General features: G+C 46.8%; 1 protein-coding gene across 1 annotated transcript in view; it reads left to right on the top strand.

Annotated features, from left to right (window-relative positions):
* Window positions 1-21,596, top strand: part of LOC146782980 (IgGFc-binding protein-like) — a 334,560-nt gene that overhangs the window by 298,778 nt on the left and 14,186 nt on the right. The window contains exons 88-90 of the mRNA XM_085639314.1: window positions 6,912-7,111; window positions 13,417-13,555; window positions 18,817-19,005. Of these exons, the coding sequence (XP_085495440.1) occupies window positions 6,912-7,111; window positions 13,417-13,555; window positions 18,817-19,005 (528 nt within the window). The remainder of the gene's footprint in view (window positions 1-6,911; window positions 7,112-13,416; window positions 13,556-18,816; window positions 19,006-21,596) is intronic.

Genomic DNA, 21,596 nt, shown 5'->3' on the forward strand with positions numbered 1-21,596 from the left:
GCGGACACAGCAGCTCGGGCAGTAAACACTAGTGAACTGCTCCGTAGACGTACTTGGTTAAGAATTTCAGGATTCAAGCCTGAGGTACAAGCCTCTATTCTTAATCAACCCTTTGACAAAGAACACCTCTTTGGTCCAGCTGTTGATACAACACTGGAAAAGATGAAAAAGGATACTGAGGTTGCTAAGTCCATGGGGGCCTTAGAATCACCTTCCAACAGGGGATCCTTTTGTCGCTCATTTTACAGGGGTGTCTCCAAAAATGTGTCTACGGACAATTGCTCTTCCTCTTACAAGGGCAACAATCAGTCGCCCTCTTCAAGAGGTTATTTTAGAGGTGGATATAGAGGAAACAACGGCAAGGGAAGAGGCAGAGGTAACTCAACACGCACTTCCCTGCAAACACCAAACAGTGACTTCCTTTCCATACCCCCGACCATTCCACTCCTGTCGGGGGACATCTTTCCCAATTTCTACCCATTTAGAATATGATTACATCAGACAAATGGGTTCTATAAATTATCCAATATGGTTATTGCCTGGAGCTTACAAGCCCTCCACCGAACATTCCTCCAAGGTCACACCTCATGTCACAAGAACATCTCACCCTTCTAAAGAAAGAGGTTCTCTCTTTGTTGCAGAAAGGTGCAATAGAACCAGTCCCTTTACCATACCAGGGAGCAGGGGTGTACTCCCTCTATTTTCTAATTCCCAAAAAGGACAGCTCTCTCAGACCCATATTAGACCTGAGAGAGCTAAATCTATACATTCAGTTGGGCCATTTTCATATGGTAACACTCCAACAGGTGCTTCCCCGCCTTCAGCAAGGCAACTTTCGGTCCACTCAGGATTTAAAGGACGCTTACTTTCATATTCCAGTACACTCTGCACACCGCAAATACCTCAGGTTTTTGGTAGCAGGCCAGCACAATCAATTCAAAGTCCTCCCATTTGGAGTAACAACCGCACCCAGGGTTTTCACAAAATGCTTGCCAGTAGTCGCAGCCCATCTAAGAAGTCTCGTATACCTAGACGACTGGCTCGTAAAGGCCAGCTCGCACAACAGCTGTCTACACCACACACAAAAAAGCTGTGCAATTGCTCCACGAGCTAGGATTCACAGTAAATCTGTCCAAATCCCATTTCCAACCATTCACGTCTCAAGCATATCTAGAAGCTACTATAGACACACAAAAAACTCTAGTCATACCTAATTTCAGCCAGAGTTCGGAATATACAAACCCTGATGTCTCAGTTTCAGCCTCAACACTCCTTACCAGCTCGGGTGGTCATGCAGTTACTGGGAATGATGGCGTCTTGCATTTTTATAGTCCCCTACGCAAGACTTCAGATGCGTCCCCTACAGCAATACTTAGCACGTCAGGGGAACCATGCTCCCGGTCAGTTATAAGATCTAGTGTTGGTAGACGGCCGCACCCATCGCTCTCTGCAGTGGTGGAACACACAAAACCTTTTAAAAGGGCGGACCTTCAGCGACCCGGTTCCACAGATAGTACTGACAGCAGACGCATCACTAACAGGTTGGAGAGCGCATCTCCAAACCCACACAATTCAGGGCATTTGGAGCTTGCAGCAGGAACAGCTTCATATAAATCATCTAGAGCTGCTAGCAATTTTTATGGCGCTGAAAGCATTTCAAGTTCAGCTAGTAGGCAAAGCTGTCCTAATTCGTACAGGCAACATGACTGCCATGGACTACATACAAAAACAGGGAGGGACACACTCTCTCCAGCTGTCGCAGCTAGCACAGACCATCTGCAAATGGGCAATACATCACAAAATATATCTCCTAGCAGAACACCATCCAGGAGTAGACAATCAGATGGCAGATTTGCTCAGTCGTCATACAGAGCAAATCCACAAATGGGAAATACACCCTCAAGTTCTCCACTCATTCTTCCAAATGTGGGGATTCCCACACATAGACCTGTTCGCCACACATCTAAACGCACTATGGATGAATTGGTCAGGGATATTTGCTTATGCTTTTCTGCCTCTCCCACTCATTCCATGAGTGGTTCGGAAACTCAAACAAGCGTCCCTGACACTTATCCTAGTTGCTCCCACATGGGCACGTCAACCTTGGTTCACAACCCTATTGGAACTCTCAGTAGTTCCTCTTAAAAAACTACATCTTACACCCAATCTCCTCACACAGAGCCATGGAGACATAAGACATCCAGACCCCAGTCAACCCAATCTGGCGATCTGATTCCTGAAGTCTTAGAGTTCGGCTATCTTAATCTACTTCCAGACTGAATGAATATTATCAAAGAGGCTAGACGTCCTACCACAAGAGCCTGCTATGCAGCAAAGTGGAAGCGGTTTGTGATATACTGTAATAATAACCACATCAACCCGCTTGATGCTTCTGTACAAAACATTATGTTATTTGTTACATCTACAGCGTTCCAATTTAGCGTACACATCCATATGTTTACATCTGGCTGCAATAGCTGCATGCCTCCAGAATAGACAACATCTATCTCTTTTGAAAGTACCTGTTATCAAAGCCTTTATGGAGGGACTCAAAGGAGTCATTCCCCGAGACATCCACCTGCTCCAGTGTGGAATCTCGACATTGTTATCACCAGACTAATGGGTCCACCCTTTGAGCCATTGCTTAAATTTGAACTGCAATTTCTCACATGGAAGGTTGCTCTCCTCGTTGCTATTACAACACTCACAAGAGTGGGTGGGCTTCAGGCATTAACTATAGAAGAACTCTTTTTACAAATGTACCAAAATAAAGTGGTTCTTCGGGCTAATCTTAAATTCCTTCATAAAGTCATTTCTGCTTTTCATATCATCCAATCTGTTGAGTTACCTGTGTTGTTCCCTCAACCAGATTCAGTGGCAGAACGTGCCCTACAGACATTAGATGTGAAGAGAGCATTGCTTTATTACATAGAAAGGACAAAACCTTTCCATAACACCAATCAACTCTTTGTCGCTTTTGCTCCACCAAACAAGGGCAATCCCATATCAAAATCAGGTATTGCAAGGGGGATAGTCAAGTGCATTCAAATATGCTATGCAAAAGCAAAACAAACATTAACAATTCCCCCTAGAGAACACTCTACATGCAAACTGGGGGCTTCTATGGCATTCTTAGGAAATATACCCATAGATGACATATGCAAAGCTGCAATATGGTCTACACCTCACACATTCACAAAACACTATTGTGTAGATGTGTTAGCAAGACAACAAGCTAGAGTGGGCCAGGCAGTTTTACGAACACTATTTCAGACCGCTGCAACAGCTACAGGTTAGCCACCGCTTTGGGAGATAACTGCTATATAAAATGCTACTTACCCAGTATGCATCTGTTCTTGGCATACAGAGCTGTAGAGTCATATGCGACCACCCGCCTCCCCAGGTACCTATACCTGTTGCAGTAACATCTTACTTAGATACATGCATTCATGGACATCTTCTTTTACTACTCTTACTAACTCCATTCTCACCCTCTGCGGGAAAACAAATGGAGTCGATGCCCATGCGCACTATCAGCAAAAGGAGGAGTCACCTACCTCGTGACTGGGAAGACTTCTTCAAAGAAAAACAAAGTGCAAACATCCGGACCCAACACTAGATGGCCATCTATGCACAGCATATGACTCTACAGCTCTATATGCTAAGAACAGATGCATACTAGGTAAGTAGCATTTTCCTTCCTCACAGCCCATGTTGTTTTCTGTGCTTTGAAACATCAGTACTTGGGTCTGGGTCAAGTGGCTTAGCGGGCTAATGCATCCACTGGAGAGGCCTGTGTTCAACCTCATGGTCATAAATTCAAATCCCAGCAGGTCCACTCAGTCTTTCATCCTTCTGTGGTCAATAAAATGACTACCATTGATTTGGGTAACAATAAATATCTGACATTCAACGCCAAGATGCCCCTGGGTGAACATGTGCCTTACAGATACACATGTTATATTATGGGTTTGTCTTCTGTGCTTTTCGGTGTCAGTGCACTTGTGTGTGTTTGTGTACCCATATTCCATTTTGTCATATGTGCTTTTATGTATCTGTATATGGATGTATCCTTGAGTTCTGTACTTTTAGGACATTGTACCTATTTTGTTTGTGTAGGTGTCTGTGTCATTTTTCTTCTGTGCTTTTAAGTGTGTATCACTATGTATATACTGGGTCTGGTCAGTCAGTGGATTAATGCACACCATTCACAGATCTGTCTTTGACCTCATGGGCACAGATTCAACTCACAATGGGCCCACTCAGACCTTTCATCCTGCAGAGGTTCCCAAAGTTAGTTCAGTTGCCTTGGGTAGCACGTGGGAAACAACAAAACTCTGTTGTACAAAGGTAATGTCTTTGTGCTGTTTGTGCTTGTGTTCATCTTGGTCTACTCCTGTTTGCTTTTCTTGGGCCTGTTAACCTGCGTCAGAGTTTGCGCTGTGTGTAACGGTTTCTTGTGTGTCCTGTGTGGCTCTCTGTGTTGCTCTCTATGCCTCCAATGTAGAAGGTGGGTAGGTGGCTCTAACGGGATATCCTGTGCTCCTACAGTAAGTAAGGGTTATGGTATAGATTGTACACTCACCAGAATTATTCAAGGACCAAAGAGTAGTAACAAGGAAGATTATATCACACGCTTGGGACTACACGGTGAGGAATACACAAATATGTATATTTCACTTTATTGGGGTCGTTTTTTCATCAAACACCATTAAAAAACACTTTTAGTCAAGACTTTTGTCCCATTATTAGCTGTCTACTGCATATCGTACTCAAAATCATATTCATTTGTCCCGCTCATATCATCCTCAGTCATTCAGGAGAGAGGAGTTGGCCTAACGGCTAGGGCGCTCGACCTCGGACCTGGGGAACTGGGTTCGAGTCTCGGTAATGACGCTGAACATCCTGTGATTCTGGGAAAATCACTTAATCTCCCCGTGCCTAACAAAAAAAATAAATGAATGTGTCCTCATGTAATGCAACTGGTGCTATGTAAAGCGCTCTGATACCCGATTCGGGTCAAGTTCGCGCTATATAAAACTCTGTAAAAAAAAAAGAAGTTCTGTTATCCAGTGGATATCATCCTTAGTCATATTCAGTTGCCCAGCACATATTATCCTCAGCGCTGTATTCAGTTGTCCAGTGCATATCATCCCTAGTCATCATCAGTTGTCCAGCGCATATTATCCTCAGAGTCATATTCAGTTGCCCAGTGCATATCATTCTCAGTTATATTCAGTTGCCCAGAGCATATCATCCTCGGAGTCATATTCAGTTGTCCAGTACACATCTTACTCAGTCATATTCAGTTGCCCAGCACATATCATCCTCAGAGTCATATTCAGTTGCCCAGCGCATATGATCCTCAGAGTCATATTCAGTTGACCAGCGCATATCATCCTCGGAGTCATATTCAGTTGCCCAGCACATATCATCCTCAGAGTCATATTCAGTTGCCCAGCGCATATCATCCTCGGAGTCATATTCAGTTGTCCAGTGCACATCTTACTCAGTCATATTCAGTTGCCCAGCACATATCATCCTCAGAGTCATATTCAGTTGACCAGCACATATCATCCTCAGAGTCATATTCAGTTGCACAACGCATATCATCCTGAATTATATTCATTTGCCCAGCGCATATCATCCTCAGAGTCATAGTCAGTTGCCCAGCACATATCCTCAGCCATATTCAGTTGTCCGGTGTATATCATCCTCATGGTCATATTCAGTTGTCCAGGGTATATCTTTCTCAATACCATTTTCATTTGCCCTCCATATATTACCCTCAGTGCCATTTTCAGCTGCACCATGTATCGTCTCGGGTACCATGTGTGGTTGCTTTAGCATGTGTCATCCTTGGTGCCATTTTGGGCAACCCAGCGAATATCCTCCTTTGTAGCATGGCGTATCAACTTCAGTTGCACAGCGTGCATCCAATGTAGTGCCATCTTCAGTAACTCAGTGCTTCTGGTCCTCAGTGCCATGTTCAGTTGCACAGCGCTCATCAGCTGCGGTGCCATCTTCAGTTACTCAGAGCTTCTGGTCCTCAGTGCCATGTTCAGTTGCACAGCGCTCAGCAGCTGCGGTGCCATCTTCAGTTACACAGAGTGTCTGGTCCTCAGTACCATCTTCAGTTGCACAGCGAGCATTAGCTGCGGTGCCATCTTCAGTTACTCAGGCCTTCTGGTCCTCAGTGCCATGTTCAGTTGCACAGCGCTCATCAGCTGCAGTGCCATCTTCAGTTACTCAGAGCTTCTGGTCCTCGGTACCATCTTCAGTTGCACAGCGAGCATTAGCTGCGGTGCCATCTTCAGTTACTCAGGCCTTCTGGTCCTCAGTGCCATCTTCAGTTGCACAGCGAGCATCATCTGCAGTGCCATCTTCAGTTACACAGAGTGTCTGGTCCTCAGTGCCATCTTCAGTTGCACAGCGCGCATCAGCTGTGGTGCCATCTTCAGTTCAGCTGCCCAGCACTTGTCTTCAGAGCCCTTTTCAGCTGACAAGCAGATATTGTCCTTGGTACCATTACCAGCTGCCCATCACTTGTCTCCCTTGATGCCGGTTTCAGTTACATGGATGTGTCTGAGCCCCTTTCATGGCTAGTGTGCTTGTGTTGATTTGTGCCTGTTATGCCCATTTCAGGTTGCGTATCTGCTTATTTGTAGATCTTACTCTATCCTTCTCATATTTTGTGCCTGTTGTGTTGCCTCTTACCTGTATTTGTGCCTCTTGTGACAATCTCAGTTGTGTTTCCATTTCCCATGTATGCTGAAGCATTCGTGTCTCCAGAAGGTTGACTATATCAAAGGCAGGGGCTTACCTGTACACCCCAGGTCTCCCCTGTGACCTCCAGGCAGGGTTGTGAGATTGAAAACTACCTTCTAACACTGCCCTTTTTTCAACTCTAGCCCTGACGTGCCCACCACACAGTACCTACAAGCCCTGCATGTCAGCGTGCCCTGCAACCTGTGCCAACTTGGCCGCCCCGTCTGAGTGCAATGAGCCCTGTGTCGAGGGCTGCGAGTGCGATAAAGGATACGTGCTGAGCGGACCTGACTGTGTGCCCTACAGCCAGTGTGGTGCCCTCTTCAACAGCAAGTATTACATGGTATGTCCTGTGAGGGGGGCATCTGAGGGTGGTCTTTGTGGCTGGGTGGAGACGGGTGGACAAAGCTGACCCTAAAGGCATAATGCTTGCTGGCAGGGTTCTTCTCAAGGAGACAAGCAGTGCCTTTGTGTGTAGGCCACCACGTCTCTTGGTGGTGACAGCAATTGGCTTGCACCAGTTGGATCTTTTGAAGACCAGAGTATAGATTCAGCTGGGAGTTGTTTCCTGTGAGACCCAGTCTTGAAGATCTGCATTTCCAGGAGGGCAGCCCACAGGGGCAGCTGTTGGTCTCCATTGGCAGCTCTAAGTAGTTACAGTAATAGTAGGTCTTCATGGTATGGTTGTTCCTAGAGTTCTACATCTCCTCTTCACTGACTTCAGCTGCAGAATTATGCTCTAGAAATACAGTGTTTGCCTGCTTTCCTTCCATCACCTGCACTTTCTTCTCCCCATCACCCTCCCATTCCTCTCCCCCATCATACTCCTTTTCCTCGCCCCATCACCCTCCCTTTCCTCTCCCCATCACCCTCCTTTTCCTCTCCCCATCACCCTCTTTTTCCTCTCCCCATCACCCTCCTTTTCCTCTTCCCCGTCACCCTCATTTACCTCTCCCCATCACCCTCCTTTTCCTCTCCCCATCACCCTCCTTTTCCTCTCCCCATCACCCTCCTTTCCTCTCACCCATCGCCCTCACTTTCTTCTCCCATCACCCTCCCTTTCCTCTCCCCCATCACCCTCCTTTTCCTCTCCTCATCACCATCCTTTTCCTCTCCCCATCACCCTCCATTTCCTCTCCCCATCACCCTCCATTTCCTCTCCCCATCACGCTCACTTTCTTTTCCCCATTTCTCTCCTTTTCTTCTCCACAACTGTGTTTGCATCTTCCCACCTCCTCCTCCCAGTTCTCTAAACCTTCTTCCCCTCTCTACATAAGCCTCATTTGCCCCTCCATTCTCCTCATGGGTGTAGGAACGTGGAATCTGACTACATGGTTGCCCCCACTTTTTTCCTGGTGTTTTGCTGGTTTTCGACTTAGTTTGGCTGGGATCCTGCTATTCAGGACCCCAGCCTATCTGCTTTCTCCCTTAAATTAATTACAAGTACTTTAGGTAGACTCCAGATTGGGATTCTGGGGTACTCTTATAAGTCCCTAGTATATGGTATACTATGTACCCAAGGCATAGGTACCCCAGAGGCCTACCAGGGGCTGCAGCATGTATTATGCAACCCCTGGGAAGCCTTCCAAAATGACACCACAGGACTGCTACAGAGTGAGGTTGTGCATGCACCCCTTACTGAGATATAGGTTCACTATATCTCACCCTATCACTGCACATACAAACCTATCAGTCACCCCTATAGTAGGCCTTATCAATCCTGAAGGCAGGGTGCTTGGTTTTATATGAGAGGGTGCCTATGCATGAGCTGAGCCCCTCTGCAGCCTTCGGAATCTATTCTACAGGGTTGTCTGTGATGCAGCCTGACCATATACCCTTAAGTGCATTATAACTTCACGGTAAATGCTAACTTTGGGATGGCTGCACGGAAACATGTCGTGTTTGGTGTCAAACACCTTGGAATCATACCCCCACACCAGTAACTGGTGTGGGAGTATGATCCCACCCCTCTAGAGGGAGAGACATGACAGCACCGGCATACCCGGTACCAGCTAACAGAGCCCTGGCATCACAAAATGGATGCTGCCAGCCACAGACACAAGCCTGGCCTCCTGCTGCTGACTGAAACTCCGGCATGGGAGGCCTGGACAGTAGGTTTCCTGTCACAGGGAGGTGTTATCACCTCCCAGACAGGCTTTAGTGGATTGGAGCTGGGTGGGTGCACTCCGAGAGTGCTTTGAAGTCTGCACTGGGGGCACATTTGGTGTCCCTGTGCATAGTCCAGCTCAAACCGGTTGCAGGGGTTACCAGCCCCTGCTCTGGTGCAAAACTGGACTAAGGAAATCGGTGTAGCCACCCCTCTTTCCAAACCCTCCCATAGGTTGGTCCCCAGAGTTAGTCCAACCTCTTCCTTGGGTATAACGAAGGAACACCTGACTACAGGATTTTAGATTACACCTGGACGAAACTCTGACACAGAAATCCCGGAACTTCGACGATCGACATAACTAGATGACAGAAGAATCTCCCTTGGAGTAAAGGAGTTACTCCCCTGCAAGGCAGGCACCAAAGATGCCCGGTTTGCATCTCCTAAGCTCCCGCCGGACTCCGAAGTATTTGCAACACAGGAGGTGGGTTTCCAGACTTCCCAGAGGCTGACCCGAGTCCCCAGCAAAGCTGAGACCTGTAGCCCTCATGGGTACCGTGGAAACGGAACCCCTGTTCACCGTGCACATTTGCGAGTGCATTAGCTTCTTGACGTCCCTTGAGGCTGTGCATTGGGTTACTTGTATCCCAGACCCCGAGCACTTTTTACACCGAAGATTGCTGACCTACACTCCACGAGTGTTCCGTGAGCCGGCCCTTTGTGTTCTAGCTCGAGGTACCTTCGCGATCCCTGGTCCGTCGACTGGTGGGTCCCTGTGAAGGCAACTTTAACTTTAATTGGGCTTCCCTGGTTGCTCCAGAAGTGCCCTGACTCTCCATCGCTTGTGGAGTCCCCAGGACCTTCTTGGTCCGCACCGAAGCATCTTTTCTCTTCCTGCGTGGGTTGCTTTTGCCAAGGCTTGTTGTGTCCAATCCGGGCACCGACACTGCAGCACTCGACATCCTTCATGGGACAGCTCGAATCCAGCTCCTGGTCATCGTCGATGCCTCCTGGTCCTTGTGGCTGAAGAGTCAAGCTTCCCCTCTTCGCACCTGAAGCACCCGACATCGGTGGGCATTCGTCTATCGTGCCCCTGGTCACTGGTAAGTGACCCAGACTCTGTCCCCTCTGCTTTCAGATTCTTCACATCTTCGATCTAGCCTTGGATCTCTTCGGACACTTCTCTTCTTCCCGGCAGCAGCACTTTGCAGCAGGTCGCCATTGAAAACGACAACGCGACCCGACACCATTTGACACCTATGCACCCGGCTTCCCTGGGTGAGGTAACTCGAGTACTCTGGTGCTCCCATGGGTGTTGGCCATAGAACCCCCTAAGTCTAAAGGGGTTTGCTCAAAGTCCTCTCCTAAGTGTCCTTAAACTTTAGAATTCCATCCGTGACTTTCCCCATAGAAGCTAACGGATCTCGCGGTTGTGTTCTCACAGTGCATACAGTCCCTGTGGGTCCCCTGTGTCACTACCTTGTGTGGTTCCTTGAGGTCCCAGTGATTCTACAGGCTCAAGGCCTTGTGTCTAGTCAGGTCGTGGTTCTTATACCACTTTCTTAATATATGGTTTGGTTCGCCCCTAGGGCCTAATGTATATTGTGCTAATCTACTGTGATATATTAAGTGTAACATATGTGCTTTGACCTCTAGCCTCATAAAGAGACTAGCAGGGTGTGTTTAGTAATAAATACATATATTTTATATATATACCTGGTGTGGTCCTCCTTTCATATTCAAGAGAATATAGACTGGTATAACAAGCTGCCTTACACTACATAGCTACCACTAGGATAGCTTTCAAATAAGGTTGTCTTTAACCTATCATCAATAAGGGTTGTTTGGACCGGTGCAAGGTGCCCACTATAACTAGTGGACGGCATATACCAGGCCAACTTCTCACAATGGGTCTCTAGAATCTCTTCTATCTCTACATAAGCCTATTCAACCTCTCTTCTCTGTACATAGACCCACCTGAACCCCTCCTTTGTTTTTGTAAGCCTCCTACATGACTCTTCTTCCTACCTAAGCCTCCATCATCCGTCCTTTCCCTGAATGCCTCACGCATCCCTCCTTTCCCTGAATGCCTCACGCATCCCTCCTTTCCCTGAATGCCTCATGCATCCCTCCTTTCTCTGAATGCCTCACGCATCCCTCATTTCCCTGAATGCCTCACGCATCCCTCCTTTCCCTGAATGCCTCACGCATCCCTCCTTTCCCTGAATGCCTCACGCATCCCTCCTTTCCCTGAATGCCTCACGCATCCCTCCTTTCCCTGAATGCCTCACGCATCCCTAGCGCGGGGATGCCCTCGGGTCACCAGGCGCTTTACAAGTCGCTAAATAAATAAATAAATAAATCCCTCCTTTCCCTGAATGCCTCACGCATCCCTCCTTTCCCTGAATGCCTCACGCATCCCTCCTTTCCCTGAATGCCTCATGCATCCCTCCTTTCTCTGAATGCCTCACGCATCCCTCCTTTCCCTGAATGCCTCACGCATCCCTCCTTTCCCTGAATGCCTCACGCATCCCTCCTTTCCCTGAATGCCTCATGCATCCCTCCTTTCCCTGAATGCCTCACGCATCCCTCCTTTCCCTGAATGCCTCACGCATCCCTCCTTTCTCTGAATGCCTCACGCATCCCTCCTTTCTCTGAATGCCTCATGCATCCCTCCTTTCCCTGAATGCCTCACGCATCCCTCCTCCCCCTGAATGCCTCACGCATCCCTCCTCCCCCTGAATGCCTCACGCATCCCTCCTCCCTCTGAATGCCTCACGCATCCCTCCTCCCTCTGAATGCCTCACGCATCCCTCCTTTCTCTGAATGCCTCACGCATCCCTCCTTTCCCTGAATGCCTCACGCATCCCTCCTTTCTCTGAATGCCTCACGCATCCCTCCTTTCTCTGAATGCCTCATGCATCCCTCCTTTCCCTGAATGCCTCACGCATCCCTCCTTTCCCTGAATGCCTCACGCATCCCTCCTCCCCCTGAATGCCTCACGCATCCCTCCTCCCTCTGAATGCCTCACGCATCCCTCCTCCCTCTGAATGCCTCACGCATCCCTCCTTTCTCTGAATGCCTCACGCATCCCTCCTTTCTCTGAATGCCTCACGCATCCCTCCTCCCTCTGAATGCCTCACGCATCCCTCCTTTCTCTGAATGCCTCACGCATCCCTCCTTTCCCTGAATGCCTCACACATCCCTCCTTTCTCTGAATGCCTCACGCATCCCTCCTTTCTCTGAATGCCTCACACATCCCTACTCATTCTGAATGCCTCACGCATCCCTCCTTTCCCTGAATGCCTCACGCATCCCTCCTCCCCCTGAATGCCTCACGCATCCCTCCTCCCTCTGAATGCCTCACGCATCCCTCCTTTCCCTGAATGCCTCACGCATCCCTCCTTTCTCTGAATGCCTCACGCATCCCTCCTTTCCCTGAATGCCTCACGCATCCCTCCTTTCTCTGAATGCCTCACGCATCCCTCCTTTCTCTGAATGCCTCATGCATCCCTCCTTTCCCTGAATGCCTCACGCATCCCTCCTTTCCCTGAATGCCTCATGCATCCCTCCTCCCCCTGAATGCCTCACGCATCCCTCCTCCCTCTGAATGCCTCACGCATCACTCCTCCCTCTGAATGCCTCACGCATCCCTCCTTTCTCTGAAGGCCTCACGCATCCCTCCTTTCTCTGAATGCCTCACGCATCCCTCCTCCCTCTGAATGCCTCACGCATCCCTCCTTTCTCTGAATGCCTCACGCATCCCTCCTTTCCCTGAATGCCTCACACATCCCTCCTTTCTCTGAATGCCTCACGCATCCCTCCTTTCCCTGAATGCCTCATGCATCCCTCCTCCCCCTGAATGCCTCACGCATCCCTCCTCCCTCTGAATGCCTCACGCATCACTCCTCCCTCTGAATGCCTCACGCATCCCTCCTTTCTCTGAATGCCTCACGCATCCCTCCTTTCTCTGAATGCCTCACGCATCCCTCCTCCCTCTGAATGCCTCACGCATCCCTCCTTTCTCTGAATGCCTCACGCATCCCTCCTTTCCCTGAATGCCTCACACATCCCTCCTTTCCCTGAATGCCTCACGCATCCCTCCTTTCTCTGAATGCCTCACACATCCCTCCTCATTCTGAATGCCTCATGCATCCCTCCTTTCTCTGTGGGTAATCCTGTATCCCACCTCTCTCTACATATGCTTCAAGCATTCATCCATTCTCCCTATAGACCCCAGTGCCACAAAGACCCCACAGGTCACTCCTCTCTCCTCGCAGTCTCTCAGCAGACATCCTTTCTTTGTGATGGCCTCCTATCTCTTCAGAGGTCTTCTGCGCCCCACCACTCGCTACTTACTTCTCAAGAGTCCCTCCTTTCTCTGCAAAAGCCTCCGTTGCCGCTCTTCTCTCTACATAGGACTCAAGGGTCCCTCCTTTCTCTACGTAACTTCCGTTACTCCTTCTTGCTTTGCCTAGGCCTCTGGTAATTTCAGTCATTGACCACACATTTCTTCAATCACTTTTGTTCTCCCTCCTCAGATAAATGAAACTTTCTACGACACAGACTGTACCAGGCTTTGCACGTGCACCAATACAGGTGTGGTTTCATGCGCTCCAACCTCATGTGGGGCCAATGAGGTTTGCACCATCTACAACCTCAACCTTGGCTGTTATCAAGGTAAGTTTGAACCTTCACCAAGTGGCATCCCTTCAGAAACCAATGAGTGAGCTTCGCGGATGCAAGGCAAAGCAACCAATGGGATTTGAGACCTAGAGAGACATAACCATACACATCCTGTGAACCAGAGTTGTTAGCAAATGGGCCTGCACCTCAGACAAGATTTGTTTTCCATTGGCTCCTCTTTTCTGTCACCTCATCATGGTGTTCTTTCCGCTGCTTATCACATATTTTCGAGTCCTTTCTGCCACTTTACACACTTGTGATTGGTAGCCATGGGCCTCCTTAGACTCACTTTGTTCCCCCCACTTGTCATTCCTGGGCTCATGTTACTGGTTCCTATTGAGGTCCTTCGGCTGGTGTTATTGGTTCCCCTCATTCTCCTTCACTTTCTTCCCTCGCCTCCATGACTTTCTATTTTGGTCGCCTTTGGTCTGCTTGTCCTACTCTGGGTTCCCAGCAGCCTCCTTGGCATTCTTATGTTGATTCCCCTCTGCATATGTTGCTCTCTGTTACTGGTTGTCCTCTGTAACTTTACCCTTTCGTGAGTTACTTTACCTCCCTTGAGCTTTTCTGGGTCTCCTTTCCCGCGCTGTACTTTAATTTCCCTCAGTCTCGGATACACCGGGCTGGCTTTAATCAATCAATTGCTTCCGTCCGCCTTCCAAAATGTGCATTATTGGACTAATTTCGTCTTTTAATTCTTTTACATTAGGTTCCTTCTGCCCTACCAACTTTCAGACCTGCTTTGGCTTTCCTCCTTATCTCGCATCTGTGGTGTTTTACCTCTTGCTCATCTTATCTCACACCTATGCTGTTTTACCTCTGCCTCAATGTCTCTTACAGCTGTGCTGTTTTACCTTTACTCCATCCTCTCACACCTGTCATTGCTTTCCTAGTTCTCCTCTCACATCTGGCGTGCCTTTCCCTTTTCTCCCATAGCTGTGCAGTTTCATCTCTATCCCAACTCTCACAGCTGTGAAATTTTACCTCTGCTTCATCTTATACTTGTGACGTTTTACCTCTGCCCTGTCTTCTTTCACAACCTCTGCCTCATCTTATCTCATACCTGTAATGTTTTACCTCTGTCTCATCTTCTCACTTCTATCATTGCTTCCTTCTTCTCTCACCGGGTATTCCTGCTCCTCTTCTCTCACAGCTGTGATGTTTACCTCTACCTCATCTTCTCTAAGGGTTGTGATTGGGTACCCTGCTCTTTTCTCACACCTCTGGAGTTTTACCTCTGGCTCATTTCATCTCATACCTGTGTTGTTTTACTTAAGCCTCATCTCCTCACATTTGTCATTGCTTTCCTTTTTCTTCTCTGACACCTGCCATCGATTTCTCTCTTCTCTCACAGGTGTGCAGTTTTACCTCTACCTCCTCTTCTCTCACAGCTCTGATGTTTTACCTCTGGCTCTTCTTATCTCATCATACCTGTGATGTTTTACCTCTGCCGCATCTTCACACATCTGTCATTGCTTTCCTCCTTCTCTCACACCTGCCATTGATGTCCCTCTTCTCTGGAGTTGTGCAGTTTTACCTCTGCCCCATCTTCTCTCACATCTTTGATTATTTTTACTTCTGGCTCTTTTTATCTCATACCTGGGATGGTTTACCTCTGCCTCATTGTATGTCCTACCTGTGATGTTTTACCTCTTCCACATCTTTGCACATCTATCAGTGCTTCCCTTCTTCTCTCCCACCTGGCGTTGCTTTCCCTCGTCTGTCACAACTGGGATATTTTACCTCTGCCTTATGTTATCACAGTTGTGAGTGGTTTCCCTCTTCTTCTCTCATAGCTGTGATTGGTTTCCCTCTTCTTACATCTGCGATTGGTTTCCCTATTCTTAACTCACAGCAATGATTGGTTTCCCTCTTCTTCTCTCACATCTGTCTTTGGTTTCCCGCTTCTTATCTCACAGTAGTGATTGGTTCCTTCTTCTAATCTCACAGCAGTGATTGAGTTCCATCTTTATCTCACAGCTGTGATTGGTTTCCCTCTTCTTATCTCACAGCAGTGATTGGTTTCCTCTTCTCTCACATCTGTGTTCAGGTTCCCTTTTCATCTTTCACAGCTGTGATTGATTTTCCTCTTCTTATATCACATCTGGGATTGGTGAACCTCTTTTCTCACAGCTGTGATTGGTTTCCCACTTCTTATCTCCCAGCTGTCTATTGGTTTTCCTCTTCTTCTCTCACAGCTGCGATTGGTTTTCCTCTTCTTATCTCACAGTTTTGATTGGTTTCCTTCTTCTCACAGTTGTGATTGGATTCCCTCTTCTTCTCTCACAGCTGTGATTACTTTCCCTCTTCTCTCACAGCTGTGATCAGTTTCCCCCTTCTTCTCTCACAATTGTGATTGTTTTCTCTCATCTCTCACAGTTGTGGTTGGTTTCCCTCATCTCTTACAGCTGTTATTGTTTTCCCCCTTCTTCTCTCACAGCTGTGACTCATTTCTCTCTGTGGCTCCCACAGCTGTGTTGTTTTATGTCTGCCCCATCTTCTCTTACAGCTGTGATATTTTACATTTCCCTCATCCTTTCTTACAGCTCTGATTGTTATCCCTCTTCTTCTCACATCCCTGATTGGTTTCCCTCTTCTTCACTCACAGCTGTGATTGGTTTCCCTCTTCTTCTCTTACAGCTGTGATTGGTTTCTCTCTTCTTATCTCACAGCTGTGATTGGTTTCCCTCTTCTTCTCTCATATCTGTGATTGGTTTCCCTCTTTTTCTCTCACAGCTGTGATTTGTTTCCCTCTTCTTCTCTCACAGCTGTGATTGGTTTCCATCTTCTCTCACATCTGTGATTGGTTTCCCTCTTCTTATCTCACAGCTGTGATTTGTTTCTGTCTTCTTTTCTCACATCTTTGATTGGCTTCCCTCTTCTTCTCTCACATCTGTGATTGGTTCCCTCTTCTTATCTCATAGCTGTGATTGGATGCTGTCTTCTTCATTCACATCTGTGATTGGTTTCCCTCTTCTTCTCTCACAGCTGTGCAGTTTTACCGCTGCCCCATCTTCTCTCAGAGCTGTGATGTTTTACCTCTGTCTCATCCTATCTTACAGCTCTGATTGGTTTCCCTCTTTTTTCTCACAAGTATGATTGGTTTCCCTCTTCTTCTGTCACAGCTGTGATTGGTTTTTCTCTTCTTCTTTCACAGCTGTGATTGTTTTCCCTTTTATTCTTTCACAGCTGTGATTGGTTTCCCTCTTCTTTCACAGCTGTGATTGGGTTCCCTCTTCTGTCACAACTGTGATTGGTTTTCCTCTTCTGTCACCGCTGTGATTGGGTTCCCTCTTCTTCTTTCAAAGCTGTGATTGGTTTCCCTCTCTGCTGTCACAGCTGCGATTGATTTCCCTCGCATCTCAGTGCTGGAATTGGTTTCCCTCTTCTTCTCACACACCTGTGACTGCTTTATCTCATCTATCACAGCTGTGCTCTTTTACCGCTGCCCCATCTTCTCTCACAGCTGTGATGTTTCACCTCTGTCTCATCCTATTTTACAGCTCTGATTGGTTTCACTCTTTTTTCACCCAAGTGTGATTGGTTTCCCTCTTCTTCTGTCACAGCTGTGATTGCTTCTTCTCTTCTTCTTTCACAGCTGTGATTGGTTTCCCTCTTCTTTCACAGCTGTGATTGGTTTCCCTCTTCTGCTCTCACAGCTGGAATTGTTTTTTTTTTCTTTTCTCACAGCTGTGAGTGCTTTACCTCCTCTCTCACAGCTGTGCTCTTTTACCGCTGCCCCATCTTCTCTCACAGCTGTGATGTTTTACCTCTGTCTCATCCTATTTTACAGCTCTGATTGGTTTCCCTCTTTTTTCACACAAGTGTGATTGGTTTCCCTCTTCTTCTGTCACAGCTGTGATTGCTTTTTCTCTTCTTCTTTCACAGCTGTGATTGGTTTTCCTCTTATTCTTTCACAGCTGTGATTTGTTTTCCTCTTCTTTCACAACTGTGATTGGTTTCCCTCTTCTGCTCTCGCAGCTGGAATTGGTTCTTTTTCTTTTCTCACCACTGTGACTGCTTTACCTCCTCTCTCACAGATGTGATGTTTTACCTCTCTCTCATCCTATCTTACAACTCTGAATGGTTCCCCTCTTTTTTTCTCAAAAGTGTGATTGGTTTCCCTCTTCTTCTGTCACAGCTGTGATTGGTTTCCCTCTTCCTTCACAGGTGTGATTAGTTTCCATCTTCTGCTCTCACAGGTGTGATTGGTTTCCCTTTTCTTCTCATCTGTGATTGGTTTCCCTAGTCTTCTCATCAATTATTGGTTTCCATCTTCTTCTCTCACAGCTGTGATTGGTTTCCCTCTTCTTCTCTCACGGCTGTGATTGGTTTCCCTCATGTCTCACATCAGTGATTGGTTTCCCTCTTCTTGACTCACAGCTGTGGTTGGTTTCCCTCATCTCTCACAGCTGTGATTGGTTTCCCTCTTCTTCTCTCACAGGTGTGATTGGTTTACCTTTTCTTCTCATCAGTGATTGGTTTCCCTCTTCTTCTCTCACAGTTGTGATTGGTTTTCTTCCTCTTCTCTCACAGCTGTGATTGGTTTCCCTCTTCTGTCACAGCTGTGATTGCTTTCCATCATCTCTCACAGCTGTGATTGTTTTCTCCCTTCTTCTTTCACAGCTGTGATTGATTTTCCTCTTCTTCTCTCACAGATGTGATTGGTTTCCCTTTTCTTCTCATCAGTGATTGGTTTCCCTCTTCTTCTCTCACAGTTGTGATTGGTTTCCCTCTTCCCTCACAGCAGTGAATGGTTTCCCTCTTCTCTCAGAGCAGTTATTGGTTTCCCTCTTCTTCTCTCATGGCTGTGATTGGTTTCCCTCTTCCTATCTCACAGCTGTGATTAGTTTCCGTCTTCTTCTCTCACAGCTGTGATTGGTTTCCGTCTCTGCTGTCACATCTGTGATTGGTTATCCCCCGTATCTCACTGCTCGAATTGGTTTCCCTCTTCTTCTCTCACACCTTTAACTGCTTTATCTCATCTCTCACAGCTGTGCTGTTTTACCGCTGCCCCATATTCTCTTACAGCTGTGATGTTTTACCTCTGTCTCATCATATCTTCCAACTCTGAATGGTTTCCCTATTATTTCTCAAAAGTGTGATTGGTTTTCCTCTTCTTCTGTCACAGCTGTGATTGGTTTCCCTCATCTCTCACAGCTGTGATTGGTTTTCCTCTTCCTATCTAACAGCTGTGATTGGTTTCCCTCTTCTTCTCTCTCATCGGTGATTGATTACCCTCTGCTTCTTTGCAGTCAGCCCATGCCTGAGTATCCCCTGCCAGAATGGAGGAACCTGTCTGTCAGAGTCGGCAGACTTTACTTGCATCTGTGACCAGGGTTACACCGGAAGTCTGTGCGAGAGTGATCTCTTTGGCCCCTCGCCTGGCCCTTCGCCGGGTCCCTCGCCGGGCCCCTCTCCTCTCCCTGGTCCTGAAACAACTGGTAAGTCTTGGTGTGAACAATAGAGTTGTTTTCAGGGACGGTACATGGGTACAAACCTAATAGCTGTTAAAATGTAATCCTGAGTGAATTTACTATTTGTACATTTAGAACTCTAACCACTAGTATATGTAGTAGACCTTTGTACTCACTACCATTCCTATGTGATTTTAGAGTTTTTCAGTTCGTATCTCTTCCTTGAGTGACTTTACAACTTGTATATTTGCAATTTTTTTCTGTTTATATCTCTCCCTTGAGTGACTTTTCAACTTGTACATTTGCAATTTTTTTTTCTGTGTGTATCTCTTATGTAACTCATGTCATCCAAAGTCCTTATGTACCGCAACTGGTTCTTTTGTAAAGCGCTCTGACACCTTCGGATAATGTTCACGCTATATAAAATCGCATTAAAAAAAATGGTTGGGAGCAGTGTGAAGGCTACATTCCTTGCAGTGCAATGACACGCCTGGAGCTTTACTGTTGCTGAGAGCAGCACTTTAAGGGTTAAGTGGAGAGCTGAAGCCCTCCTAAACCATCCGAGCTGCCCCAATAAGCATTAGAATGCATCTTTTGTGAGAGGAGGACAAGGACTTCAGTTCCAAAAATGCTTTTGGGCCGGAGTTAACCCTGGAGACGCAGGCTGGACAGCCACCCTGGAGCCCTTTAGACATGTGTGGAGAACAGGGCTTGGGAACCCAGCATATGCAGTATGGTGGTGCTAAACTAAACCCTGGACTGCAAGTCCCAGGAAGCATTGGGAGTAGTGCAGTTCACCCAAGGTGCATAAAAAAGGCCTTTAGCGCAGGGAAGTCTGACAGTAGATAAACAGAACTACAAGCCCCACAATGCATTTCTTACAACCAGCACAACACTCCAAAAGGTAGATTTCATTTGTCTCTAGTTAGTTGTTCCATACACACCCTAGTTGCAGAGTGCTTTGAGAATGTACTCACAGCAAAACACTCAAACAACAGCAGAGTTCAGAAGCACGCAGACCCTCTGAGAGGGCAGAGGGCCTGATTTAGAGGTATTTCACGTCCTCCAATATCCGGGGGAAAAGTCAAGGCAGGGGAATTCATAGGCGCCAAGATTTCCTCCATCTTTAAGATATATATTGCATCCCTGTCAAGTTTCCCAGGTTCGCACATGATGTGCTGGTCCAGTCCAGGTTTTTTCTTTGAAATCTGGGACTTGTAGTCTTGTTTATTCCATTATAAAAACAGGACTACAAGTCCCACAGGCATTATGAACTCCAGGATGTGTGGACTACATGCCACAGAGCACATGGCGGCGCTAACAACATGACTTCATGAGCCATAATAGATGAGGGTGAGGTAAAGTACAGAACTACATGTTCCAGAATGCATGAGGGTAGGGGTAAAACACAGGCCTATGTACTCCACAATGCATTAGGATAGGGTTCAACATGAGACTGCAAACTCCAGAATGGGGCAGGTTTTGATAGAGTGTTTCTGTAGGTCACGGTGTACACTTTGTGCTCTATTTGTGCAGAGCACTGTATGACTAACATGAAGGAAACACACCTATGCAGGCGAGGAAAATGAATCCACCCGGTGCCATAGTCAAAGGTGACTTAAGTGCCTTTCGGGACTGTTGAAAGGGGGACAAGCTAATTGTCAAATGCTTGCAAATCCCAGAATGCACCAGAATACTAAGTGGCACAAGGGCTGCCATCCTCCAAATGATTTACAACGAGAATAAACACATTTGTGCAAGCCCAGAAAACATTGCATAAAAGATGTGTGCGGGACCACAAGTCCCACTGTGCACTAGGAATGGGAATAAAGGCTTAGAATGCATTCGATAAATGATCAATTGATGGTTTAGAGTCTCAGGATGTGGTGTTATCTTACCCAGCATTTATAAAGCGCACGTACACCAAAAAGGTTTCATGGATCTAAGTAAGACCAGGGATCACAATGTAAAAACTTAGCCATAAACTGGTTTAAAATGCCAGGTTTTTAGGGGTGTCCTGAATCTCGGATAGACTGTTTTAGGTCTAATGTCAAGGAGGAGAGAGTGCCATAGGTGTGGGCCCATCACAGAGAATCCGGCACCACCCAGTCTCTTCTTTTTAAACTTGGGAACAACTAGCAGGTTATGGTGGGCCCATCTGAGATTGCATCTGAACTCAGACGAATCAAAAGCTGGGCTTTTTCATAGAGTGATTAAAAAACGATGCAACCAGTTGTAAAAGTAGTCCGCTGGACAACAGAGAGCCATTGTAACTTTCCCATCAGAGGCTTAATATGGCTGTATCTAGGTTGGCGCCAAACCAAGCTAGCTGCCTGATTGTGAACTATCTGTAGCCTCTGATTCAGTTACAACAGAAAACACTTGTCCCAAATCAATAATTTAGTATTAGGTAATACATCCAAGATAAAAATACAATTGTCCCACAAACCAATGATTTTCAAATTGTAGTATCAAAAGTATAAATCATTTACACATCATTTGAAAAGGAGCCCAACTAACTTGCTGAAAAACAAATAACATAATGTGATAATGAATTGGAAAAACATAGCAAATGACAGGACAAATGTACAATAAACAAAAACAATAATAACAAACAA

The sequence above is a fragment of the Triturus cristatus genome, chromosome 12 (assembly GCF_964204655.1).
Source record: "Triturus cristatus chromosome 12, aTriCri1.1, whole genome shotgun sequence".
Classification (NCBI taxonomy): Eukaryota; Metazoa; Chordata; class Amphibia; order Caudata; family Salamandridae; genus Triturus; species Triturus cristatus.